The 25,543-nt window shown below is 43.4% G+C and overlaps 1 protein-coding gene across 2 annotated transcripts in view; it reads left to right on the forward strand.

Annotated features, from left to right (window-relative positions):
* Positions 1-25,028, forward strand: part of slc22a18 (solute carrier family 22 member 18) — a 182,068-nt gene extending 157,040 nt beyond the window's left edge. For both annotated transcript variants that reach the window (XM_060911733.1, XM_060911734.1), the window contains 2 exons: positions 23,327-23,447; positions 23,606-25,028. In XM_060911733.1, coding sequence (XP_060767716.1) covers positions 23,327-23,447; positions 23,606-23,793 — 309 coding nt within the window. In that variant the 3' untranslated portion in view covers positions 23,794-25,028. The remainder of the gene's footprint in view (positions 1-23,326; positions 23,448-23,605) is intronic.
* Positions 25,029-25,543: the final 515 nt, after the last annotated feature.

The following is a 25,543-nucleotide window of genomic DNA, read 5'->3' on the forward strand; positions in this document are numbered from 1 at the left end:
GTTTCCACTGTTATGCTGATGACACACAGTTGTATGTCTCTGCAAAACCTGATGAGAGACACCAGCTTAATAGAATTGAGGAATGTGTTAAGGACGTTAGACACTGGATGCTTATTAATTTCCTTCTGCCTAACTCTGACAAGACTGAAGTACTTGTGCTAGGACCACATGCAGCTAGAAGTAAGTTTTCTGATTACACAGTGACTCTGGATGGCCTTTCTGTTTCTTCACGTGCAGCAGTAAAAGACCTCGGAGTGATTATTGACCCCAGTCTTTCATTCGAAACTCACATTGATAACATCACCCGGATAGCTTTCTTTCATCTCAGAAATATTGCAAAGATAAGAAATTTAATGTCATTGCATGATGCAGAAAAACTAGTCCATGCTTTCGTTACCTCCAGGTTGGATTATTATAATGCCTTACTGTCTGGATGTTCCAATAAGTGCATAAACAAGCTCCAGTTAGTTCAAAATGCAGCAGCAAGAGTCCTTACTAGAACTAGAAAATATGGCCACATCACGCCTGTCTTATCCACACTGCATTGGCTCCCAATCAAATTTCGTATTGATTATAAAATACTACTATTGACCTTTAAAGCACTGAATGGTCTCGCACCACAGTACCTGAGTGAACTTCTGCTCCTCTATGACCCGCCACGCCTACTTAGATCAAAAGGTGCAGGCTATCTGCTGGTACCTCGTATAGTGAAGGCTACATCAGGGGCCTTTTCTTACAAAGCCCCACAGTTATGGAACAGCCTTCCAAGTAATGTTCGGGAATCAGACACAGTCTCAGCATTTAAGTCTAGGCTGAAAACATATCTGTTTAGTCAAGCCTTTTGTTAATGGTGTTTATGCGGTAGAGGAGTAGATCTGGAGGGTCCTCAGACATAGTGTTTTGGTAAACTGGGATGTATGGATGCTGTCAGTCCCCACTCGCTTGCTCACTCGAGTTTGTTGACGGTGTAGTGGCTGGCTGCTTTATGTCCCAGGGCTCCCTCATGCCTGTGTTACCTTCTGGCTCTTCCCTTTTAGTTATGCTGTCATAGTTAATTGCCGGAGTCCCTGCTTGTACTCGGTGTAATATGTATACTGCTCCTACTTATTCAGGTGACATTGGGCATACCTAACAACCTGTGTTTTCTTTCCCTCCCCCCCACCCCAAATCTGTCCCTCTGAGTTACATGGAGTCAACAGGAAATCTTTTGGTGGAGAGGGTGGAGACCTCGACTGGCTATCGTAGCCTGCAGGGAATCGGCCGTCAGACATTCTGTCGCATGTCCCAGACCCGGTGAAATGTAACTGAATTGTCTTGGCCAGCCCTAAGGGTCCCATCTGCATCTCATCATTGCTGAGGAGTGTGCTCCCATCACCCAATCAAGCATCCAGCCAGAGCAGGTCATGATATATTTTTTACCATATTAACATGCCATTGTTGTGTGTTATGCCTGATGTCAAGACTCTCGTCTCTGCGAGCCTACCACACAGATTTAATACTTGTCATTTTTAGGGCATACCTAACAACCTGTGTTTTCTTTCTCTCTCTTCCCCCCCCCCAAATCTGTCCCTCTGAGTTACATGTTGATCCTGGGATTGAGATGCTGGCCACTTCTGCCCCTCGGACCTGCTTGATCCATCCTGGTGCCCTGTGTCTGGTCGGAGTTTTATCGCACTGCTCCTGTGAAGGACGGCCCCATGAGGACAGTTGAGGGTTATACCTGTTAAAACTGTTAATATTATAGTCAGGCTGTCTGTTGTTGCCCAAATGAGGATGGGTTCCCTTTTGAGTCTGGTTCCTCTCGAGGTTTCTTCCTCATGTTGTCTGAGGGAGTTTTTCCTTGCCACCGTCGCCACAGGCTTGCTCATTGGGGATAGATTAGGGATAAAATTAGCTCATGTTTTAAGTCGTTCAAATTCTGTAAAGCTGCTTTGCGACAATGTTTATTGTTAAAAGCGCTATACAAATAAACTTGATTTGATTTTGATTTGATATTTTCATTAGGCTATATATTAAATTGTATATTAAATTTATCTTCTAAAACAACAGACTGTACTCATATCACAACTGGTTTATTTCACCATTGGAGATCAGATCACAGAAGACATGCGTTACATGACTCATTTTAAGGATTTAAGTAGGCTATTTAAAAGCAATACCAGCAGGACTTTGTGGCTCAGGTGTATAAGGCGCCACACCATAAATCCAGGGACCCGGGTTTGATTCCGGCCTGCAGTCATTTTCCGAGCCCTCCCTGTTTTTCTCCTGCTCATTTCTACACTGTTCTAAATGAGTTTGGATGTCTGTAAACCAGTCAGGATGCTTTTTGTCGAGCATGCGCTACATGAACAGGCACACACACAGGCTCCCTCGTGCACTCCGTCATATGCGCGATGCAGACATTAATGTTTCGTGTGCACGCTCTTGCTCACTTGCTCTAGATTCCGGGAGATATTCTCCAATTTGCGGGCATCAGGGAGCCACTATCAATATGCGGGAGACTTCCGGGAGACTTGGGATGTCTGCACTCATGGATTAAAGCAAAAAAAATAAATCATCTGACTGAAAAAAAAGCTCTATGTCGTTGGCCCCTACCACATCAGCAATGCGTCAAATTTTAAACGCCGTGTTGTCCATTATCCCCTCGGCCCCTACTTATAGTACATTTACGTAATTTTAACAATGACTAAAGCTAAGGCAAGACTTTACCATTGTCATTACTGGCTATAAATGATGAAACATCAAGTTTTCAGCGCAAAGTCCAAAATTTATTTCAACAATACTTTAGTAATGCACAACAGTGGTTAAGAGAAAAGTGCAAGTGCAGTCGAACTTTAACCATGCTTTCAAAAGAGTGGAACAGAAAGAACTTGCAAGAAAAGTAAAGTAAAAGTTCACTTTTTCTGCTTCTTCGCAGTGAAGCCAAAGGCATCTAGTTTCTTGCCATTGCTTCCATAGACTTTTTTTATGGCAAACTACACAAAAGCACACACCTGCCATTTTCATCTTTTTGCACCATGAACTAAATGGCTTGCCATTATCGCCCATTTCATTTAGCCAAGCCCATCTCCACTTATTCTTTACCGTTTTGTTGATGTCTGACACATCTGTGCTTTCATTTAAAAGAAGCGCGTCCATGCTGGCAAAACCGAAAGTAATTTGACGCGCTCTAGTGATGGAAATCGAAGGGCCTATGTCCGGTGGCCTTATACGCAGTACTCGAGTTGAGGGGGGATGTGGGGGGAGGCATCCCCCTTCTGAAATAAAAATCTCAAATCATTCCCCTTATAAAACGGCCATCCCCCCATCACATCCCTTGTGCCATTTTACTGATTAATGTGGAAATTAGCCTACTATTATTTTAACAAATATTATTATCATTTCAACATTAGAGGCTTTGCGCAGTGATAGCCTACATGTAGCCGGATAAAAAAGACACATGTTTATTTATTCGGTTGCACCTCTCATTCACACCTATACGGAGGTTTCAGTCACTGAAAACAGCTACTTTTGCAAACTCTGGGCAGAGTGGAGATTTCTGAAAACTCCATCTTGAGACACGCGTGTAAATCGGGAAAACGAAGCAACAGTGGGCGAGAGGGCGTGCGCGAATATAATGAGTCATAGGTGTGAATCTTTCACCGAATGCCAATTGTCCCAGTTCTTCATGAAATCGCACGTGCACGCACAAATTCATTAGGTTAACTTTCAAATAACTGTTCTTGTGCACTTGCGACACCGGAGCCACTTTCCTGAATTTTGAGCTTCGGAGTATTCGCTTCTTTATCTATTTAATCAATGAATTTATTTGTCACATACATTAAATTACTAATGTAAAACATTAGTAGCCTATTTAAGCAATCGCTGTTTTCTCCACTGTTTTCCGACCTTTTATGCTTAGTGAATGAGACACTTCATTACACTCCACTGACTGACTTCCAATTCCGGACTTTTTTGAAAATGTAAAATATAGGCCTACGAGATGTTTTTTTGGGACTTAATTCGCGCTGGTCCTTCACTATTAATTTTTGAGACTGACGAGGCAGTAAATACTGTGGAATTATTTTCTCCTTACTACGAAGTTTGTCATCTTAAACAAGTATCGGGAAATCTTGCAGCCCGACTCCGCAGCCTCCAATGTTTAAGCGAACTGCTGAAACCATAATGTTTAAAGATTTAAATCGTAGGCTAATCAAACCAAAGAAAAACACAGCCTTTCGAGGACATTGTCTGCCGAAGCCTGTTTAACCTACAAAAGGCTTAATAGCAAAGGTCTTGCTGCGGCTTCAACTTTTCACCTGATCACTTTTCAGTAGGCAAATATCATTATTACTACTACTACAAAAGGCCTAGTATTGAGACAAGTAGTTGCCTAGTAGTAGGACAGCCAAATAGTTTCATCAGTGGCCTACGCCGAGCCTCTCTGGGACTAGACAGTAGCGGAGGCTTTATTTATTTATTTATTTATTTATTTATGCCTATCCATGCTGCACTAGACAGTGTTTATGTAGAGAGCATGCGCACTTCAATCAATCAATCTATCTTTTATTTCAATTATATATAAACATATTCAAACTCGCTGTATGAGCGCATTAAAATCTTATGGCTTTTTAACTCCCGGTGAAAGTCCTCCAGGTTGAATTAACTAACTGAAATCAGCTGTTCTCAGCGTTTGATAAACCTGCTTTGTGAAACGGACAATCACTGCTCCTCCCCGTGGAAAAATGAGGGATAGCAGCTGGTTTTCACACAAGCTAATTAGGGGTGTCACCAGTCAGGACTGCATTGACTACGTCATTGTGGGGGATAAATTATCTGCACGGACCAATCGGCAGACAGTCACGAACCAGTCAGGGGACGGCCAAGGGCCTGCTGAGGGCCAGTCACGGAAACGTGGAACAAATTCAATGGCTGCCACTGTGTATATGTGTGTGTGTATGTATATATATATATATATATATATATATATATATATATATATATATATATAAAAATGTGTATGGAATGTATATATGTGTAACGAAGGTCATCTCCCCTCCCCCACGTTCTCTCTGTGTTGTGTATTCTGAAGGAAGGACGTCACACCCGACCTGATTTCAGAGTTTTATTGTTCTGAGATATATGAAAAGAAATAAAATAATCAGGCACCGAAGCAAGCCAGACGCGTTACACTCCTGCCAAATAAACCAGGTAAACCACATTAAATACAGCGGACAGTACTACACTCATAACATTGCTAGCTGAAGCAATAGCTACCACTCCAGCCTCGCTAGCTGACTGCAACATGAGCAAGTGTGCTAAACTGATTTAATGCACACAGAAATAAAACAGCAAAACTCGTGCATACAGCATACAATGCACTAACATTGCTACTACGTTATAGATATACAAAACTCAAACTAGTAAATAAGAAAACAACAAAATTAAAAAAAAAGTGCACATAAATACCACATACCTCTGCCTGAAGCCAGTCGCAAAAGAGGCAGAGTTGAGGGCACCAGCAAATTTAAAAGATCCTAGCATGGGGAAACCCCGCCCCCCCAGACTACAACAGGACTTAAAGGAAAATGGGCAAGAAATCAAACATAGATGGGGAAATTCAGGGAACACATTCAACCCTGTTATTTATTTTATTTATATATATATATATATATATATATATATATATATATATATATATATATGCATGCACACACACACACACACACACACAGTGGTGCTCGAGTTTGTGAACCCTTTAGAATTTTCTATATTTCTGCATAAATATGACCTAAAACATCAGATTTTCACACAAGTCTAAAGTAGATAAAGAGAACCCAGTTAAACAAATGAGACAAAAATATTATACTTGGTCATTTATTTATTGAGAAAAATGATCCAGTATTACATATCTGTGAGTGGCAAAAGTATGTGAACCTTTACTTTCAGTATCTGGTGTGACCCCCTTGTGCAGCAATAATTGCAACTAAACATTTCTGGTAACTGTTGATCAGTCCGGCACACTGGCTTGGAGGAATTTTAGCCCATTCCTCCATACAAAACCTCTTCAACTCTGGGATGTTGGTGGGTTTCCTTACATGAACTGCTCACTTCAGGTCCTTCCACAATATTTCGATTGGATGTAGGTCAGGACTTTGAATTGGCCATTCCAAAACATTAATTTTATTCTTCTTTCACCATTCTTTGGTAGAATGACTTGTGTGCTTAGGGTCGTTGTCTTGCTGCATGACCCACATTCTCTTGAGATTCAGTTCATGGACTGATGTCCTGACACTTTCCTTTAGAATTTGCTGGTATAATTTAGAATTCATTGTTCCATCAATGATGGCAAGCCGTCCTGGCCCAGATGCAGCAAAACAGGCCCCATCAATGATACTTCCACCACCATGTTTCACAGATAGTAGTAGTAATAATAATAATAATATGTTCAATTTATATAGCGCCTTTTTCAAAACCCAAGGTTGCTTTACAATAATAAGCAGAAAAAAAAGTCCACCAAATAGAGGTCAGGATATCATTCCAGTGGTGTAGTGGTCACAGTCCCACCAAAAGGCGCACGAAAACAAGTCCCACATCTCCAGCACAGCCACCGTGATGCCACCAGCAACATCGCTCAAACATCATGCCATGGATCTACAACAGCACCGCCGTGCAGAGCATTGGTGTGTCCCAAACCGCCTGCACAGCTGCCGCGACACCACCAAGCAACATCGCTCAGAACATCACGCCAAGCATTAAAGCACAGAGCGCTGGACAACCACGATGTTAAAATGAGCAACGAGCTCTCTGCAGTCCATAGCTGGGAGCACAGGCATCACCCACAGCGAACCAAGGCCTGGAGGGAACCGACACCCAAAACTGGGTCCAGAGCTAGACCACCACCAGCGGACAAAAACACTCAAACATCCATCAAACACAGAAAAAAGAAAAAAAATTAAAATAAAGGAGAGAAAATAAAATAATAAAGCTCCAGTGAGAAGCGGCAGCCAGAATGCGCACGACGTACACTCAACCGGAAACAGGGGAAAAAAAAAGATAGGATAAGGTTCCTATGCTGGAATGCAATGTTGTCCTTTCTCCAAACATAATGCTTCTTATTTAAACCAAAAAGTTCTATTTTGGTCTCATCTGTCTAAAAAAACATTTTTCCAATAGCTTTCTGGCTTGTCCACATGATGTTTAGCAAACTGCAGACGAGCAGCAATGTTCTTTTTGGAGAGCAGTGGCTTTCTCCTTGCAACCCTGCCGTGCACACCATTGTTGTTCAGTAGTGTTCTGCTGGTACCTCATATAGTGAAGGCTACATCAGGGGGCAGAGCCTTTTCTTACAAAGCCCCACAGTTATGGAACAGCCTTCCAATTAGTGTTCGGGAATCAGACACACAGTACGTTTACATGCACATCCAAATCGAGCTACTGTCGGTAATCGAGCAAAGGGTCCCAGCAGGGGTGCCAGAGAAATCCAATCCTACATGCACAAGTGAAATCGGGCTATTGTGCAAGGTGCATTGTGCACCCAAGCCACACGTGGCGCTACATGCCCCATCGTGTTGGTACACTTCCGGTTGTCATCATGAAGAAGAGCTATAGTGTTGCCAGATACTGCTGACGTATTCCAGCCCAAAACATGTTCAAATCCGCTAAAATGCACTTAAAACCCCCCAATCTGGTAACACTGGCAGTTCCGTGTTCAAGCTGTTAGGCTTGCTCTAACAGACTGTATGGCTACAAACTGTCCGGTGCAGACCACTGTTTTGTAAGACAACTTATTTTGCACAATAATATTTTTCTCAAGTCCATTTTTTGCTTACAATTTAACTTATGTCTTAATAAACACACAAAGTTCAATTGTTTTGTTTTTATTGACATTCTTCAGATGTTGGACATATATTTGTGTGTGTATATACACACACACACACAAATACAATTACTTGTTTATGTACACAATTCACAGCTATGCAACAGCTGTACAGATGTATTTGGTGATACAGTAAGTGAGCTAAATTTTAACAGTGCAAACAATGCCACAAAAAGAAAAGATTCATGCCGTTGTCATGATTCGTTGTCATGCCGACCGAGGCTGTTGTGTTTCCCTTGTGGTCTCGTCACTCGTCACTTCCGGAAGGGGCAGTGCTGAAGTAAGTAGCTCGAATACGTAGCTCAATAGGGTATACATGCACTAAGTAGCTCGGCAGAAATCGCATAATCTAGGTCGTGTAGTTCGATTCCGAGAAATCAAGTTTGGTTCAATTTCAGCCGAATTAAGGTGTATACATGGCATTTTGAACTTCGATTTCAGTCAAGCAACGGCAGAAATTCGATTCTCTCTATGTGCATGTAAACGCACATGCAGTCTCAGTGTTTAAGTCTAGGCTGAAAACCTATCTGTTTAGTCAAGTCTTTTGTTAATGGTGTCTGAGGTAAAGGTGTAGATCTGGAGTGTTTTGGTAAACTGGGATGTATGGATGCTGTCAGTCCCCACTCGCTTGCTCACTCGAATTTGTTGACGGTGTAGTGGCTGGCTGCTTTATGTCCCGGGGCTCCCTCATGCCTGTGTTACCTTCTGGCTCTCTCCTTTTAGTTATGCTGTCATAGTTAGTTGCCGGAGTCCCTGCTTGTACTCAGTGCAATATGTATACTGTTCCTACTTATTCAGGTGACAGTGGGCATATACCTAATAACCTGTGTTCCCCCCCCCCCCCCCAAATCTGTCCCTCTGAGTTACATGTTGGTCCTGGTATCGAGATGCTGACCTCTTCTGCTCCTCGGACCTGCTTGATCCATCCTGGTGCCCTGTGTCTGGTTGGAGTCTCATCGCATCTCTCCTGTGGAGGACGGCCCCATGAGGACAGTTGAAAGTCACACCTGGAGGACGCAATTGTTATAAACTCTTCACTGATGGAAACTTGAGTGCAAAATTGTTCATGACATCTGCAGTCCTAAAGTTAGCAAGTCAACTGTAGTCCTCAGCCATAAAAGCATTACTGTAAGTGTCCAGAGCGTCCTCCAAGTGTGACTTTCAACTGTCCACATGGGGTCGTCCTCCACAGGAGTGATGCAATGAGACTCCAACCAGACGCAGGGCACCAGGATGGATCAGGCAGGTCTGCGGAGCAGAAGAGGTCAGCATCTCGATCCCAGGACCGACATGTAACTCAGAAGGACAGATTGGGGGGGAGAGAGAAAGAAAACACAGGTTGTTAGGTATGGCCGATGTCACCTGAATAAGTAGGAACAGTATATATACGTACTGCACTGAGTACAAGCAGGGACTCCTGCAAAACTAACTAAAAGGGGAGAGCCAGAAGATAACACGGGCATGAGGGAGCCCTGGGACGTAAAGCAGCCAACCACTACACCGTCAACAAATTCGAGTGAGCAAGTGAGTGGGGGAGTGACAGCAGCCATTCATCCCAGTTCACCAAAACACTCTATGTCTGAGGACCCTCCAGATCTATTTCTTTACCTCATAAACACCATTAACAAAAGGCTTGACTAAACAGATATGTTTTCAGCCTAGACTTAAATGCTGAGACTGTGTCTGATTCCCGAATGTTACTTGGAAGGCTGTTCCATAACTGTGGGGCTTTGTAAGAAAAGGCTCTGCCCCCTGATGTAGCCTTCACTATACAAGGTACCAGCAGATAGCCTGCACCTTTTGATCCAAGTCGGCATGGCGGGTCATAGAGGACCAGAAGTTCACTCAGGTACTGTGGAGCGAGACCATTCAGTGGTTTAAAGGTCAATAGTAGTATTTTATAATCAATATGAAATTTGATTTTGGAGCCAATGCAGTGTGGATAAGACAGGAGTGATGTGGTCATATTTTCTAGTTCTAGGAAGGACTCTTGCTGCTGCATTTTGATCTAACTGGAGCTTGTTTATGCACTTATGGAAACATCCAGACAGTAAGGCATTACAGTAATCCAACCTGGAGGTAACAAAAGCATGAACTAGTTTTTCCGCATCATGTAGTGACATTAAATTTCTTATCTTAGCAATATTTCTGAGATGAAAGAAAGCTATCCGGGTAATGTTAACAATGTGAGTTTCGAATGAAAGACTAGGGTCAATAATCACTCCGAGGTCTTTTACTGCTGCACGCAAAGAAACAGAAAGGCCATCTAGAGTTACTATGTAATCAGAAAACTTACTTCTATCTGCATGTGGTCCTAGTACAAGTACTGCAGTCTTGTCAGAGTTGAGCAGAAGGATGTTAATAAGCATCCAGTGTCTAATGTCTTTTACACATTCCTCAATTCTATTAAGCTGGTGTCTCTCATCAGGTTTTGCAGAAACATACAACTGTGTCATCAGCATAACAGTGGAAACTAATGCAATGTTTATGAATAATATCACCCAGAGGTTAAGTATCTCGGGATCTTGTTCACGAATGAGGGAAGGATAGCGCGTGACATCGACAGGCGGATTGGTGCGGCCTCCGCAGTGATGCAGTCACTTTACCGGTCCATCGTGGTGAAGAAGGAGCTGAGCCAAAAGGCGAAGCTCTCGCTTTACCGGTCAATCTATGTTCCGACTCTCACCTATGGTCATGAGCTTTGGGTAATGACCGAAAGAACAAGATCGCGGATACAAGCGGCTGAAATGAGTTTCCTTCACAGGGTGGCTGGGTGCTCCCTGAGAGATAGGGTGAGAAGCACAGTCACTCGGGAGGAGCTCGGAGTAGAGCCGCTGCTCCTCCACATCGAGAGGAATCAGCTGAGGTGGCTCGGGTATCTCTTTTGGATGCCTCCTGGACGCCTCCCTGGGGAGGTGTTCCAGGCATGTCCCCCTGGGAGGAGGCCCCGTGGAAGACCCAGGACACGCTGGAGGGACTATGTCTCTCGGCTGGCCTGGGAACGCCTCGGTGTTCTTCCCGAGGAGCTGGCCAAGGTGTCTGGGGAAAGGGAAGTTTGGGCTTCCATGCTCCGACTGCTGCCTCCGCGATCCGGCCCCGGATAAGCGGAAGAAGACGAGATGAGATCACCCAGAGGTAACATATATAAAGAACAAAGCAGTGGACCCAAGACAAAACCTTGTGGAACACCAAATTTTACCTCAGTATGTCTAGAAAAATCACAATTTACATCAACATACTGATAGCGATCAGTTAAATAAGACCTGAGCCAGGAGAGGGCCGTTCCCTTAACTCCCACAACATTTTCTAGTCTATCCAAAAGAATGGAATGATCAATGGTATCAAATGCTGCACTAAGGTCAAGCAACACAAGCAGCGAGAGACAGCCCTGATCAGACACCAGCAGTAGGTCATTTACTGCTGTCTCTGTGCTATGATGAGGTCTAAATCCTGACTGATACATTTCATGGATGTTATTCCTATGTAAATATGAGCATAATTGCTGTGCCACAGCTTTTTCAAGGATCTTGGAGATAAAGGGGAGGTTTGATATTGGCCGATAATTGGACAGCTGACAGGGATCAAGGTCAGGTTTTTTAATCAGGGGTTTGATAACTGCTAGTTTAAAGGATTTGGGTACATAGCCAATCCTAAGAGAAGAATTGATTTCCAATATTTAATTCTTCTTCTGGATTTAATAAATCAATTAACAAAAGCTGAGTCAGTCTGCAGAGTGATGTGATTCCAGAGTGCAAAGCATTCATTTTTATAGTGTTCTAACATAGTTTGATCCAATTGACCAAGTATAATGAGTTCTGATTGGTTTATACATCTCATCTCATTATCTCTAGCCGCTTTATCCTGTCCTACAGGGTCGCAGGCAAGCTGGAGCCTATCCCAGCTGACTACGGGCGAAAGGCGGGGTACACCCTGGACAAGTCCCCAGGTCATCACAGGGCTGACACATAGACACAGACAACCATTCACACTCTCATTCACACCTACGGTCAATTTAGAGTCACCAGTTAACCTAACCTGCATGTCTTTGGACTGTGGGGGAAACCGGAGCACCCGGAGGAAACCCACGTGGACACGGGGAGAACATGCAAACTCCACACAGAAAGGCCCTCGCCGGCCACGGGGCTCGAACCCAGGACCTTCTTGCTGTGAGGCGACAGCACTAACCACTACACCACCGTGCTGCCCGTGGTTTATACATCTCACCATGCAACACCTAGTTTCCACCAGTCTTTTCTATTGGGCCATATAAACCCTCTGTTTCAAGTTTGTCTCAACCAATATTTCCAGCATGGCACCGATGTCATTTAAAAAAAAAACAAAAAAATACATTCAGGTCTGGGGCGGCACGGTGGTGTAGTGGTTAGTGCTGTTGCCTCACAGCAAGAAGGTCCGGGTTCGAGCCCCGTGGCCGGCGAGGGCCTTTCTGTGCGGAGTTTGCATGTGCTCCCCATGTCCGCGTGGGTTTCCTCCAGGTGCTCCGGTTTCCCCCACAGTCCAAAGACATGCAGGTTAGCTTAACTGGTAACTCTAAATTGACCGTAGGCGTGAGTGTGAATGGTTGTCTGTGTCTATGTGTCGGCCCTGTGATGACCTGGTGACTTGTCCAGGGTGTACCCCGCCTTTCGCCCATAGTCAGCTGGGATAGGCTCCAGCTTGCCTGCGACCCTGTAGAACAGGATAAAGCGGCTAGAGATAATGAGATAAGATGAGACATTCAGGCCTCACTCTACCAATATCTCCAAGACCACACTGAGCTAACTTAAAAATGATTATTTAGAAGAACAACAACTTCTTTATTCATCACACGTACACTTGTGAAATTCCTCTCTGCATTTAACCTATCTGAAGCCTTGAACACACACATGAACAGTGAGCACACACATACATTTAAACAATAGTTGATTTTATATGTGATTCAAAGTTCTATAACCAATATAATGTTTTAGCCAATCTATTATAATTTTTTTAAGGAGAATCAATTTTGTTTACTCTTTATTGAAAATCAACATAATTGGCTTCGAATCAAAATACAAGCAACGTGAAACAAATCACTGCGTGTGATTTTATATTAAGGGGTGTGTGGGTATATGTGCAGAAAATCACCACACATGCAGAGTACTTTATATGCGTGCGCTGTGATTGCCCTCTAATCTGGAGCAGGTGCATAGTGATTAGTCCTTGCTGCGCACACTGCATGCTTAGAGTGCAAATGCATGTGGACATGAGTGACTGTCCACATCACTCACATCACACTTAAGGTGCACCAAGTGTGAACACACATGGATGTGGCAGAACTCATCCCCTAAAGAGCTCCCTCCGGGACCTTAAAACCCTCCTTAGTCGGCCCTGGGGATAAGGACCTGGCTCTGGACAAAGTCCCCTCAGAGTAGAGCCCTGCACTCCCGCGGGAGTCCCGCGAGACTCGCAGGACCCGCCGCAAAGCAGTGCGGCGCAGGACAAATTTTGAAAGCTCATTGCGGGCGCGGGCAGGACCGGAAGTGCACATATGCGCGCGGGAGCGGGAGTGCACATATGCGTCGCGGGTGGGAGCGGTGATAAGCTGCAGTCCCGCTAACTAAAAACGTGCTTGAAATAAAATTTATAAGTTATTAATTTATGTCTATCATATATAATCTGTGCTGGATATTTTATTTGGCATTAATAAAAACATTTTAAGATGCCTAAATTTGCAGAGAAAGTCAGATTGCCAGATTGAGTGAGAAATGGCATCTTAAACTTGCCATTGATTATCCTAAGAGGAACTTCTTTGATCACTCTAATGACTTGCAGTTCACACCCAGCTAGCAAAAGAACCATGAGTGAATTGATTTACTTGTTGCGTTAGTCTACAACTTTAATCAGAGAGACAGTTTACACAGTGACGGTAGGCTTGACTCAATGCTATCCCAGAAATCCTTCCTGTAATATGCAAATTTGGCTGTCCAATCAGAGGCGGCCAAATTTGCATATTACAGGAAGGATTTCTGGGATAGCATTGAGTCAAGCCTACCGTCACTGTGTAACATGTCTCTCTGATTAAAGTTGTAGACTAACGCAACAAGTAAATCAATTCACTTCTTTTATTAACTCTGCTTTGCAATAAAAAAAAATATATCATTGGTACAAAGCAAGCCTGTTTACTTTTTTATACTGATCAGAGAATTACAATGGTTTCTCATGTGATAACAATGTGTGATTTGCAATTAAATATTTTAATCCTTTGACAGCACTAATTATTATTATTAGAGATATTACAACCCCGATTCCAAAAAAGTTGGGACAAAGTACAAATTGTAAATAAAAACGGAATGCAATGATGTGGAAGTTTCAAAATTCCATATTTTATTCAGAATAGAATATAGATGACATATCAAATGTTTAAACTGAGAAAATATATCTTTTAAAGAGAAAAATTAGGTGATTTTAAATTTCATGACAACAACACATCTCAAAAAAGTTGGGACAAGGCCATGTTTACCACTGTGAGACATCCCCTTTTCTCTTTACAACAGTCTGTAAATGTCTGGGGACTGAGGAGACAAGTTGCTCAGGTTTAGTTATAGGAATGTTAACCCATTCTTGTCTAATGTAGGATTCTAGTTGCTCAACTGTCTTAGGTCTTTTTTTGTCGTATCTTCCGTTTTATGATGCGCCAAATGTTTTCTATGGGTGAAAGATCTGGACTGCAGGCTGGCCAGTTCAGTACCTGGACCCTTCTTCTACGCAGCCATGATGCTGTAATTGATGCAGTATGTGGTTTGGCATTGTCATGTTGGAAAATGCAAGGTCTTCCCTGAAAGAGACGTCGTCTGGATGGGAGCATATGTTGCTCTAGAACCTGGATATACCTTTCAGCATTGATGGTGTCTTTCCAGATGTGTAAGCTGCCCATGCCACATGCACTAATGCAACCCCATACCATCAGAGATGCAGGCTTCTGAACTGAGCGCTGATAACAACTTGGGTCGTCCTTCTCCTCTTTAGTCCGAATGACACGGCGTCCCTGATTTCCATAAAGAACTTCAAATTTTGATTCGTCTGACCACAGAACAGTTTTCCACTTTGCCACAGTCCATTTTAAATGAGCCTTGGCCCAGAGAAGACGTCTGCGCTTCTGGATCATGTTTAGATACGGCTTCTTCTTTGAACTATCGAGTTTTAGCTGGCAACGGCGGATGGCACGGTGAATTGTGTTCACAGATAATGTTCTCTGGAAATATTCCTGAGCCCATTTTGTGATTTCCAATACAGAAGCATGCCTGTATGTGATGCAGTGCTGTCTAAGGGCCCGAAGATCACGGGCACCCAGTATGGTTTTCCGGCCTTGATCCTTACGCACAGAGATTCTTCCAGATTCTCTGAATCTTTTGATGATATTATGCACTGTAGATGATGATATGTTCAAACTCTTTGCAATTTCACACTGTCAAACTCCTTTCTGATATTGCTCCACTATTTGTCGGTGCAGAATTAGGGGGATTGGCGATCCTCTTCCCATCTTTACTTCTGAGAGCCGCTGCCACTCCAAGATACTCTTTTTATACCCAGTCATGTTAATGACCTATTGCCAATTGACCTAATGAGTTGCAATTTGGTCCTCCAGCTGTTCCTTTTTTGTACCTTTAACTTTTCCAGCCTCTTATTGCCCCTGTCCCAACTTTTTTGAGATGTGTTGCTGTCATGAAATTTCAAATGAGCCAATATTTGGCATGAAATTTCAAAATGTCTCACTTTCGACATTTGATATGTTGTCTATGTTCTATTGTGAATACAATATCAGTTTTTGAGATTTGTAAATTATTGCATTCCGTTTTTATTTACAATTTGTACTTTGTCCCAACTTTTTTGGAATCGGGGTTGTACATGCTGAATTCAGAAACAAGGTAAGCAATAACAAACGTGAGCTGTAGATTTTTATGCTTAAATCCACTCAAAGTAGGGGGCGGGGCACCATCACGCTGTGTCAAGACAAGAACTTTCCTGAGAAATAACGCGAACGTCTGCATCATGCGGGATTTGCGGGCGGGAGCGGGACAAAATATGGCAGGCGGGAGCGGGACTGAAAATCATAATTCTTTGCGGGTGCGGGCGGGAGTGGGACTGCACAATGCGGGCGGGAGCGGGACTGAAAAATCCGACCCGCGCAGACCTCTACCTCAGAGCTCCGCTCTGGCTCGGGAAGGACGTGGCACCAGAAGCTGGGCTTGGGTTTTGGTTGGACCTTGAATGGGACCACTGATGCAGGGTGGAGGCTTTGATTTCATGCTTAGACTCTGACATGGGCATGAGGATGGTCAGGGGCTCAGGCATAGATATGAGCATGGACTCCAGCATAGACATGGTTTTGAGCATGGACATAAACATTGGCTCCAACATAGATTCAGACATCTGCATGTGCTCAGGCATGGGCATGGTTTCAGGCATGGACATAGACATGGGTTCAGGTCTAGACATGGGCTTGAACATGGGCTCTCAGATCAAGAACGTACTCAGGCATGGGCTTGTACTCTAGCTTAGACTCTGACCTTGGTATGGACTCAGGCATGGGCATGGTCTTGGGCTCTGAGCTTGGCATGGGCTCTGGTGTTAGCATGGGCACGGACATGGGCTTGGACTCAGGCATGGTCTCAGAGACAGACATGGGTTTTGACATGGGCTCTGACATTCTGGCAAGGGCACACTTGGCACAAGACGAGATATGGTTATACATGTCAATGAGCATGTAGGGTCACCAGTATTTGATCCTAAGGAGCTGGTATGTGCCCCTAATGCCTGAGTCGCCCATGAATGGTGAGGTGTGAGCCTATGTGATGAGATGGTCCCTGTTGGCCTCTGGAGAGAGCCCATGACCCAAGTGGAAGTCCAGATACTGTATTTCCATCCATCCAGTTGCACACTTTTTCGGGTTTGCTATGAGTCCAACATGCCTCAGCGACCTTAGGACCACCCTGAAATTCTGTAAATGCCACTCCCAATCATTACTATAAATGATTGTCATCTAAGTAAGCCACTGCATATGCATTGTGGGGACAGAGAATTCGGTCCATGAAATGGTGAAATGTCACTGGGGCCCCAAACAACCTGAAAGGAAGGGTGATAAATTGGTGTCAACCAAACAGAGTGGAAAAGGCCATTTTCTCAATGGATAATGGAGTCAAGGGGATCTGCTAATATCCCTTTGTTAAATCCACTGTCAAGTAAAAGCAAGCTGCACCTAACTGACCAAGCAGCTCATCAATGCGAGGCATCAGATATGCATCAAATTTAGACACCACATTTTTCTACAGTCCATACAGAATTGGACCTACCTGTGGGTCTTGGGAACCAAGACCACCAGTCTGCTTCAGTCACTGTGCAACTTGTCAATTACTCCCATTTTAAGCATTGCCTGGAGTTCATCCTGAACCACATTTTTCTTGTGCTCGGAAAGCCAATATGGGTGGCTGTGCACCACAGTCACTGGGGGAGTCTCAATGTGGTGGTCTTTGAGGTCTGTGTGCCCAGGGAGGGTGGAGAACATGTCACAGAATTCATCCTTGTTAGGGTTTTGCTGGGAATCGAACCCGGGTCGCTGGTGTAGTAATCCAGCAAACCCCCACTAGGCCACCAGGGGAATGACTCAAGTGCAGAGGAGTGAGGCGAAAGTAGAGTAGAAAAAAAAAAGTTTATTTACAATGCAAAAAATCCAAGGCAAAAAACAAAAGTATAATCCAAACGCTCAGAAGATATACGGGAAAAAATAAAAAATCCAAAAGTTCAAAGTCAAAACAAAAAGCCAAAAATAAGAAAAGAAAAGGCAAAAATCCAAACGCTCAGAAGATCTAAAATGGTAAATACAAAGTCCAAAAAGTCCACAAGAAAGCAAAGTACAAAAGACCATAAAGACGAAGGCAAGGAACACGGAACAGAGATCTCTAGTGATAACATAACAGCACAAAGACTCCGTGACTAGGGACCAAACTGAGGAAGTATATATACACAGGGAAATTAAGAAACTGAGTGGGGCAGGAAATAAAGAACAGGTGGGGGTAAAAGGCACATGGAAACAGGCAATCAAAACAAACACAAAACACAGAAGCAATGGTGGCCTCTAGAGGCCAAAACAAACATGACAAAGCAATAACAGCAGCCTCTAGAGGCCAAGACAGTCCCCAGTCCTAACAGTCCTACAAGCTAATAACCTGTGCTCTCTGAGACTATGTGAGGTGGTCCCCATAGGGGACTGGAGTGAATTGGGCCTCACTTTCTGGACTTACCTCTGGTCCCAGCTCTGCCCCCTCAGGAACTACCATAGCCAGAGCCACAGGAACCTCCTCTCTCCACGGTTTCAGGAGATTGAGGTGGTAAATTTGATATGTGTTGCCTCTATCTGGCTGTTTTGACCTCCCCAATTCGCAGTGTGATCTCAAAGGGCCCTTGCTGGTTGGCAAATAATTTTGTGCTTGAGGTGGGCAGTAAAATGAGGACTTTATCTTCCGGTTGAAATTCCTTTAGCCATGCCCCTCTGTTGTACAGGTGAGATTGACCTTCTTGGGCCTGTAGCAAATTCTCCTGGGTTTTTTTGACTCAGTGCGTGGAGTTTTGCTCTCAGGTCAAGAACGTACTGAATTTCATTTTTGATTTGATAAGGCTCCTCCTCCCAATTTTCTCTCATGATGTCTAAGCCAGTAGTGGTTAACGCTGTCGCCTCACAGCAAGAAGGTCCGGGTTCGAGCCCCATGGCCGGCGAGGGCCTTTCTGTGCGGAGTTTGCATGTTCTCCCCGTGTCCGTGTGGGTTTCCTCCGGGTGCTCCGGTTTCCCCCACAGTCCAAAGACATGCAGGTTAGGTTAACTGGTGACTCTAAATTGACCGTAGGTGTGAATGTGAATGGTTGTCTGTGTCTATGTGTCAGCCCTGTGAGGACCTGGCGACTTGTCCAGGGTGTACCCCGCCTTTCGCCCGTAGTCAGCTGGAATAGGCTCCAGCTTGCCTGCGACCCTGTAGAACAGGATAAAGCGGCTAGAGATAATGAGATGAGATGTCTAAGCCACCATGGGGCTTGCACCCATACAGCATTTCAAATGGGGAAAACCCAGTGGAGGCTTGGGACCTCACACACTGCAAACAGATGGTCTAGCCACCTGTCTGTTTTTAGCATCCCCATGAACAAACTTCTGAATCACATTCTTAAGCATTTGGTTAAATCGTTTGACCAGCCCATCCATTTGTGGATGATAAACACTAGTATGAATCAATAATTCATACAATTTGCGCAGTGTGCAGGACATGAAAGTAGTGCCTTGATCAGTCAGGATTTTTTTCAGAATCCCAATTCAGGAACTAACACAGAAGAGTGCCTCCGCAACAGTGCATGCTGAGATATTGCAAAGAGGCACTGCTTCCGGACATCATGTTGCATAATCCACTATGACTACTACAAAGCGATACCCACATGCATATTGAGCTAATGGCCCGATGAGATCCATGCCTATAATGGCACAATGGTACGTTTTGGTGTGGCCACTGGGTTTACCTGCTGGCATTTGCGACAAGCTGCACACCACCTGCAGATATCGGTGTGAATCCCTGGCCAATAGAAATGGGTCATGAGACGATTTAGTGTTTTATCCTGCTCCAAATGCCCAGCCATAGGATTATGAGCCACATGGAATAAAAGTTTCCTACGGCTCTTTGGGACCAACCTAATATAGCCTATCGTTCATAATACAAAATACAGGAAGGCAAGTGCAACATTAGGTTGGAGGATTTGGCAATCAATTACTTTCACTTGGTCAAAGGCGTGTCTCAGAGACACGTCACCGGTTTGCTTCAATGGGAAATCCCCTAGGTGATTTCCTCAGAGAGAGGAGAGCTCTCCCCCCTGTCTGTGCCATGACATGGAGCTGATATGGACGGCCCTGGGACCACCTCCCCAGCTAATGTTGTGGTGGGATTCCCTTGTGACATACTACTGCAGGACCCACCCACGACTAACTGTTTCATTGATGTTTTAAACTCTGGCCAATCTGTTCCCAGGATCAGTGAATGAGTGAGACACGGACTAACCCCTGCCTCCACGTTATGCTTTTCTCCCCAGAAGTGAATAGTGACTGGCATTAGTGGAAATTTGTGAATGTCCACATGCACAGACTTGACCTTTACCAATCTTGCATTTCTCAGTGCCCCACATTGAATCAGGCTTTGATGCATGGAGGTTTGATTACAACCAAAATCCACCAAAGCTTGATGTGGACCTCCTAGAATACTCAACTATCCTGAATGCTCCTGCTCGATCAGGAGAAGCCTGTGGTGTATTGGGGGTGTGAACCAGTAGCCCTGCCCCATTGTTAGAAGCGCTGATTCCCCACCTTCCCTCTGTGCTGACAGACCTGCCTGGGCTCCCTCCTGGTTTTGGTGGGCATGCATGAGTCCACCTGTAGAGGGATAGAGGGTGTTAATGGCGGCACAGAAGGAGAAGGGAGAGAAGAAACAAGAGGGCAGACACAAGTGCAGGGAGTGGGTTTCAGAGGAATTGGCCCCCATTTCCACGGGGCTGGGATAAGGGAGAGGGGAGGGAGGGGGAGAGAGAGAAAGTGAATGAGAGAGAGGGGGAGAAGTTGTAGGAGTGCCTGCTCCCAGAAACACTGTCGGGTGATCATCAGCCAGCTGGACCACCTCCTCCAGCAGCAGCACTCAGTGACACCGGATCCAAGTTGACATCTCACTCGGCAGTTGGGTGATGAACTGCTCCAGTGTCACTCACTCGATGATGGACTCAACGTCACACTCGCCTGTCAGTAACCATTGTTGGCAGGCATCCCAGAGCTGTTGTGCGAACGCAAACGGCCGGCTCATTTCACCATATGCCAGCGAGCAGAAGTGCTGGCGCTGCTTTTCTGGGCTGTGGACGACCTGTGGTAGGATGGCCCACTTCAGGTTGGGGTACTCCAGCATGCTGGTGGCCAGGAGCTGCTGAGCCACGAGCTGGGTTTCCCCCAACAGGAACAACAATGGGTGAGCCACCCACTGTGAGGTTGGCCACGAATTCGCCTCTGCAACATGCTTGAACAGCTCGAGGAAGGCTTTGGCGTCATCCTGTGGCCCCATCTTGATCAGCTGGACAGGCATGCTGGACGCAGGGACGACTGCTGGTGCACCCATTGACTGGACCCAGTGCCGGATTGCCTGACTGTCCTCTGCCTGAGCTTTGAGCAGAGCCTGGAAGCACAGCCCCTGATCCACTGACAGTGCTACAAGGGCATGATGGTGGTGCTGGAGCTCATTGGCAAGTATCTGGAGGAGATCTCTGTCTGGTTCGGACTAAAGGCGGCATTTGTTCCTCAGTCCCAGGTTTCAGCACCAGTATAACAACTCTCTGATGTTTGGGAAACAGAGGAACTGGGAGCAGGCTTCAGAACAGGTGTGTATATTATTTTCACACTTTTCAGTGACTGTTAAAATATTATGTAGGCGCACACACACACACACACACACACACACACACACACACACACACACACGAGACAGTGTGTCATAGAGTTTTGTCTCTCGTTCCTCACTGTTTGAAAGGCACACAGAGAGACAGGTGCACCTTGTCACGTTACCTACTGGCTCAACCTACTCATCGTTCACAGCCGATGCTCCACCATGCCCCCACTATAGATGATTCATTGGTTCTTGATGCAGTGCCATCTGAGGGATCAGAGAGCATGGGTGTTCAGCTTAGGTTTGCACCCTTGCCCTTTTATGCACCGAAATTTCTCCAGATTCCCTGAATCATTTAACAATATTATGCAATGTAAAGAGTAAAATATCAAAATCAGTTTGTATCTTTCTTTGAGGAACATTGCTTTTAACCATTTCAATAATTTTCTCATGCATTTGTTGACAAACTGGAGATCCTTAGCCCCTCTTTGCTCTTCAAAGACTAGGCCTTTCCTGTAAACTTTTTTTTTTTTAACAAAATCATGATTGCAATCGCCTCTTGACATCACCTGTTTCAAATGGCATCATGATTTCATTGTTTTATTTCATAACTTGGCCTAAATTGCCCCATCCCAACTTTTTTTGAAGTGTTGTAGGTCTGAAATATGTTTGGTTCATGCTGTTTGCAATGAAATTAAGAAGAAGAAGAAACCTTTATTTGTCACATGCACACTTTAAGCACAGTGAGATTAATCCTCTGCATTTAACCCATCTGAAGCAGTGAACACATGCACACACCTAGAGCAGTGGGCAGCCACTGAAATACAAGACAAAGTAAATTTAGAAATCACTGCTTTCCGTTTTTTATTTGCATTTTCCATACTATCCCAACTTTCTCTGATTTGGGGTTGCAAATCCACTTTAGAATCTGAGAGGATTTCATTGAATTTGCTGTAAACATAACATGATATATTTATTACACTATATGGCCACAACAGTAATGTGTGCTTTATGAACATCCCATTCCAGACTTAGTCTCTTCCTTTGTCATTATAATAACCTCCTCACTTTTCCCTAGATTTGAAATGTGGCTGTGGGATTTTCTCATTAATGTTGGGCAAGGAGGCCTGTGGCACAGTTGGTATTCCAATTCATTCTAAAGACATTCAGTGGGGTTAAGATCAGGGCTCTGTGCAGGCCATTCGAGTTCTTCCACTCTAAACGTGGTGCACCATGTCTTCATGGACCTTGCTTCGTGCACACGGTCATTGTCATGCTGGAACCCATTTGTGCTTGGCCCCTTAGTTCCACTAAAGGGAAATTGTAATGTTACAGTACACAATGACATACAATACTACTGTATGATTTGTGGCAACATTCTGGGAAGGCCCACATTTGGTTGTGATGGTCAGGCCATATAGAGCATGTTGTAATTGTTGTCATCGCAAGAATAACATTGTGTTCAATCAAATTATTCCATAATTTGTGCTCGCCTATGAGCAAGCAAACAGCATTGTTGGCATCATTTCCTCAAACTTGTTTTTATTGATACTTTGATGGAATATGAATCTTGTAAGACAAAAATGATGTAATGGCAACATAAACACGTTTAAAATGTTCAGATATATTTTAAAGAATATACAGGGAGGCAGCTGGAAGGCATGCTCATTTTGGGTCATTTTACAAATGGTTGCACAAAAGTTTGAAATTGCATATACAGAGAACCAAATATTTACTAAAAGCATGAAGTGGAGATGAAAGCTGAGTTAATGTTTGACTGAATTAAAAACTGGACACCATATCCACACCACAAAGGAGGGAATCAGTATTCTACTGCCTTAGAAACAAGCCACTCTCAAATGGGGTAATACAAAGAGTTAATTGCATTTAAATCTGATGCTGCAGGAAAAAAAATTCCCTGACCAGAGTTAAGGTTTGAAATGATTGAGACTAAATAATGGCCTGATGCCACTAGATAACCTTGCTTTATTTTTATATTTTATCATTGTACTCAATATCTTATTTTTGTCAACTTTTCCAGGCCCTAACGACTAACATGTTACAGTTCTGCTTTGTTGTTATTCCCATGATGCTGTCAATCAGCATCTTCAATGTCATCACAGACAGCATGCTAACAAAGAGTGTTCCAGCATTTGACACAGGTAACAGAAGCACACCAAGCATGCAGAAAAGTTTTATACTTTTAAATATTAATAGTCACTTTAACATGCCAAAACTTTGCCATGGATGCTTTTTAATGACATGTTCTGGGCAGTATTTTCTGTATGCATCTGATTCATGTATATATGGATATTTATAGGGGCCATGCTAGGCTTGTGTGCATCTGTGCTGCCTCTGGTTCGCACAATTGGGCCAACCATTGGAGGTTTCCTTTATGAGACATATGGTGTGGCATCATTTGGATACATTCAGTTTACTGTCAGTGCTATAACCTTTAGCCTGCTGTTCATGTCAAACACAAGGAGGAACACAGCCCACTACAGATGAACCCTGACTTGACTGAAGTACAAATTTCCTTTGCTCTTTCATTTTAACTGATGTTTATTACTGTTGATATTAAAACTGTTGATTAATCTACCATGTAATTACTATTTGGTAGGACATTGTTTTTAGTTCCAAATGAATATTTTATTATATTGTTCATGAAAATTATGTGACAATGGAAAGAAAATTATTTTTAAACATGTTGAGTATGCAAATGATAAGCATGAATAAATTGCATGGAATCTGATATTGCTATGGATTACAATATTTTTCACTGACCATTGGGGACTCATTTCTACATGTTATTTCTATTTTAAAATTAAATTTCCTTATGAATGTTTAGGCATACGTTGCTCAACTCAGCATACAATGCTGAGTTGAGCAAAGCATATAATGAATATTACTCTAATGAGTGCAGGGAATGTTAATGTAGTTAAAATCTGACAAAGGTAGTATTTGCTACATTGTAGAACATGTTGTTTGACTGAAATTCATTGCTTCTAAAAGTTTTGAAATGTTTTTTTTTTTTTTTAAGTTTCTGAATTAATTAATTACTTCATTGATGTAACCAGTAGAATTGACTGGATTGGGAAGGGGGCTTTTATTTTGACAATACCCATTAGCAAGACATAAAGTTGTGTGTCCTGTGGCAAAGTATTGTTTGGCATCTGCCAGCAAAAGGCAGTACCTGCTCTCTAAGTTTATCAGAGGAGTGTAGCAATTCGCGCCAGGCAATTTGTGTGGCAACTTAACTCCTGTTCCAGGACAGAGTCTCCCAGTCTTAAGCCTGCATACAGATGGGGTGCATGGTAATGTTGATGGGCCAGTGATACACCAGGTGAATGTTGGAGATTCAGTGCCTTTGCTGTGGTCACCTGCAAGGAACAGCTGCACCTGGAGTGAAAATAGCCACTGTTTTTTATTGGTTTATTTTATTTTTTCCTTTTTGTTTGGTTATACAGTGTCACCATCCATACTGAGTAAATCCATACTGTCTATCTATACCACGTATATTCATACTGTGTCTTAGCTGTTTGGGATACTTAGTGTATACCTTAAGCTAGGTTGTGAGTGCCCTGTCTGAATGTACCATTGATTTTGGATTGAGTATTTATTCCTGTAGTAACTGGTTTTGTCTTTTCTTAAAATAGTATCTGGAGCTTTTAAAATTGAAACCAATAAACTGTGAATCCTTTTTAATGGTTTTGTTGTAGAGATCGGCTATTTTAAGCTGTTATGCTACAGAATAAATAAAATATTTCTACTGTATCAGCAGTAACCTGCTTTCTGTGTGCCTTATTCAGCCTCAGGTGGTGTAGCGTCAGTAACAACACATAACCACCACTAGCTATAGGTCACATTAACATCAGCAATTTCCTGACAAGCTCCATGTCACCATTCAAACTGCATGCCAGAAGATACAACCACAACATCTAGTCCTCAAATACCTGAATCTGAATGTCATGTTACTGTGGTGAAGAATTATTCACTCTCAATATACTAGGGCATCTCAAAAAATTAGAATATTGTGAAAAGTTCATTTTTTTTCATAATTTAATTCAAAAAGGAAAACTTTTCTATCGTCGTTACATGTAAACTGAAACATTTCAAGCCTTTTTTTGTTTAAATTTTGATTATGCCTTATAGCTCATGAAAATCAGAAATCCAATATCTCAAATTATTAGAATATTTCCTTAGATCAATCAGAAAAGGATTTGCAATACAGAAATGTCCAACTTCTGAAAAATCATTT

The sequence above is a fragment of the Neoarius graeffei genome, chromosome 27, assembly GCF_027579695.1.
Source record: "Neoarius graeffei isolate fNeoGra1 chromosome 27, fNeoGra1.pri, whole genome shotgun sequence".
Classification (NCBI taxonomy): domain Eukaryota; kingdom Metazoa; phylum Chordata; class Actinopteri; order Siluriformes; family Ariidae; genus Neoarius; species Neoarius graeffei.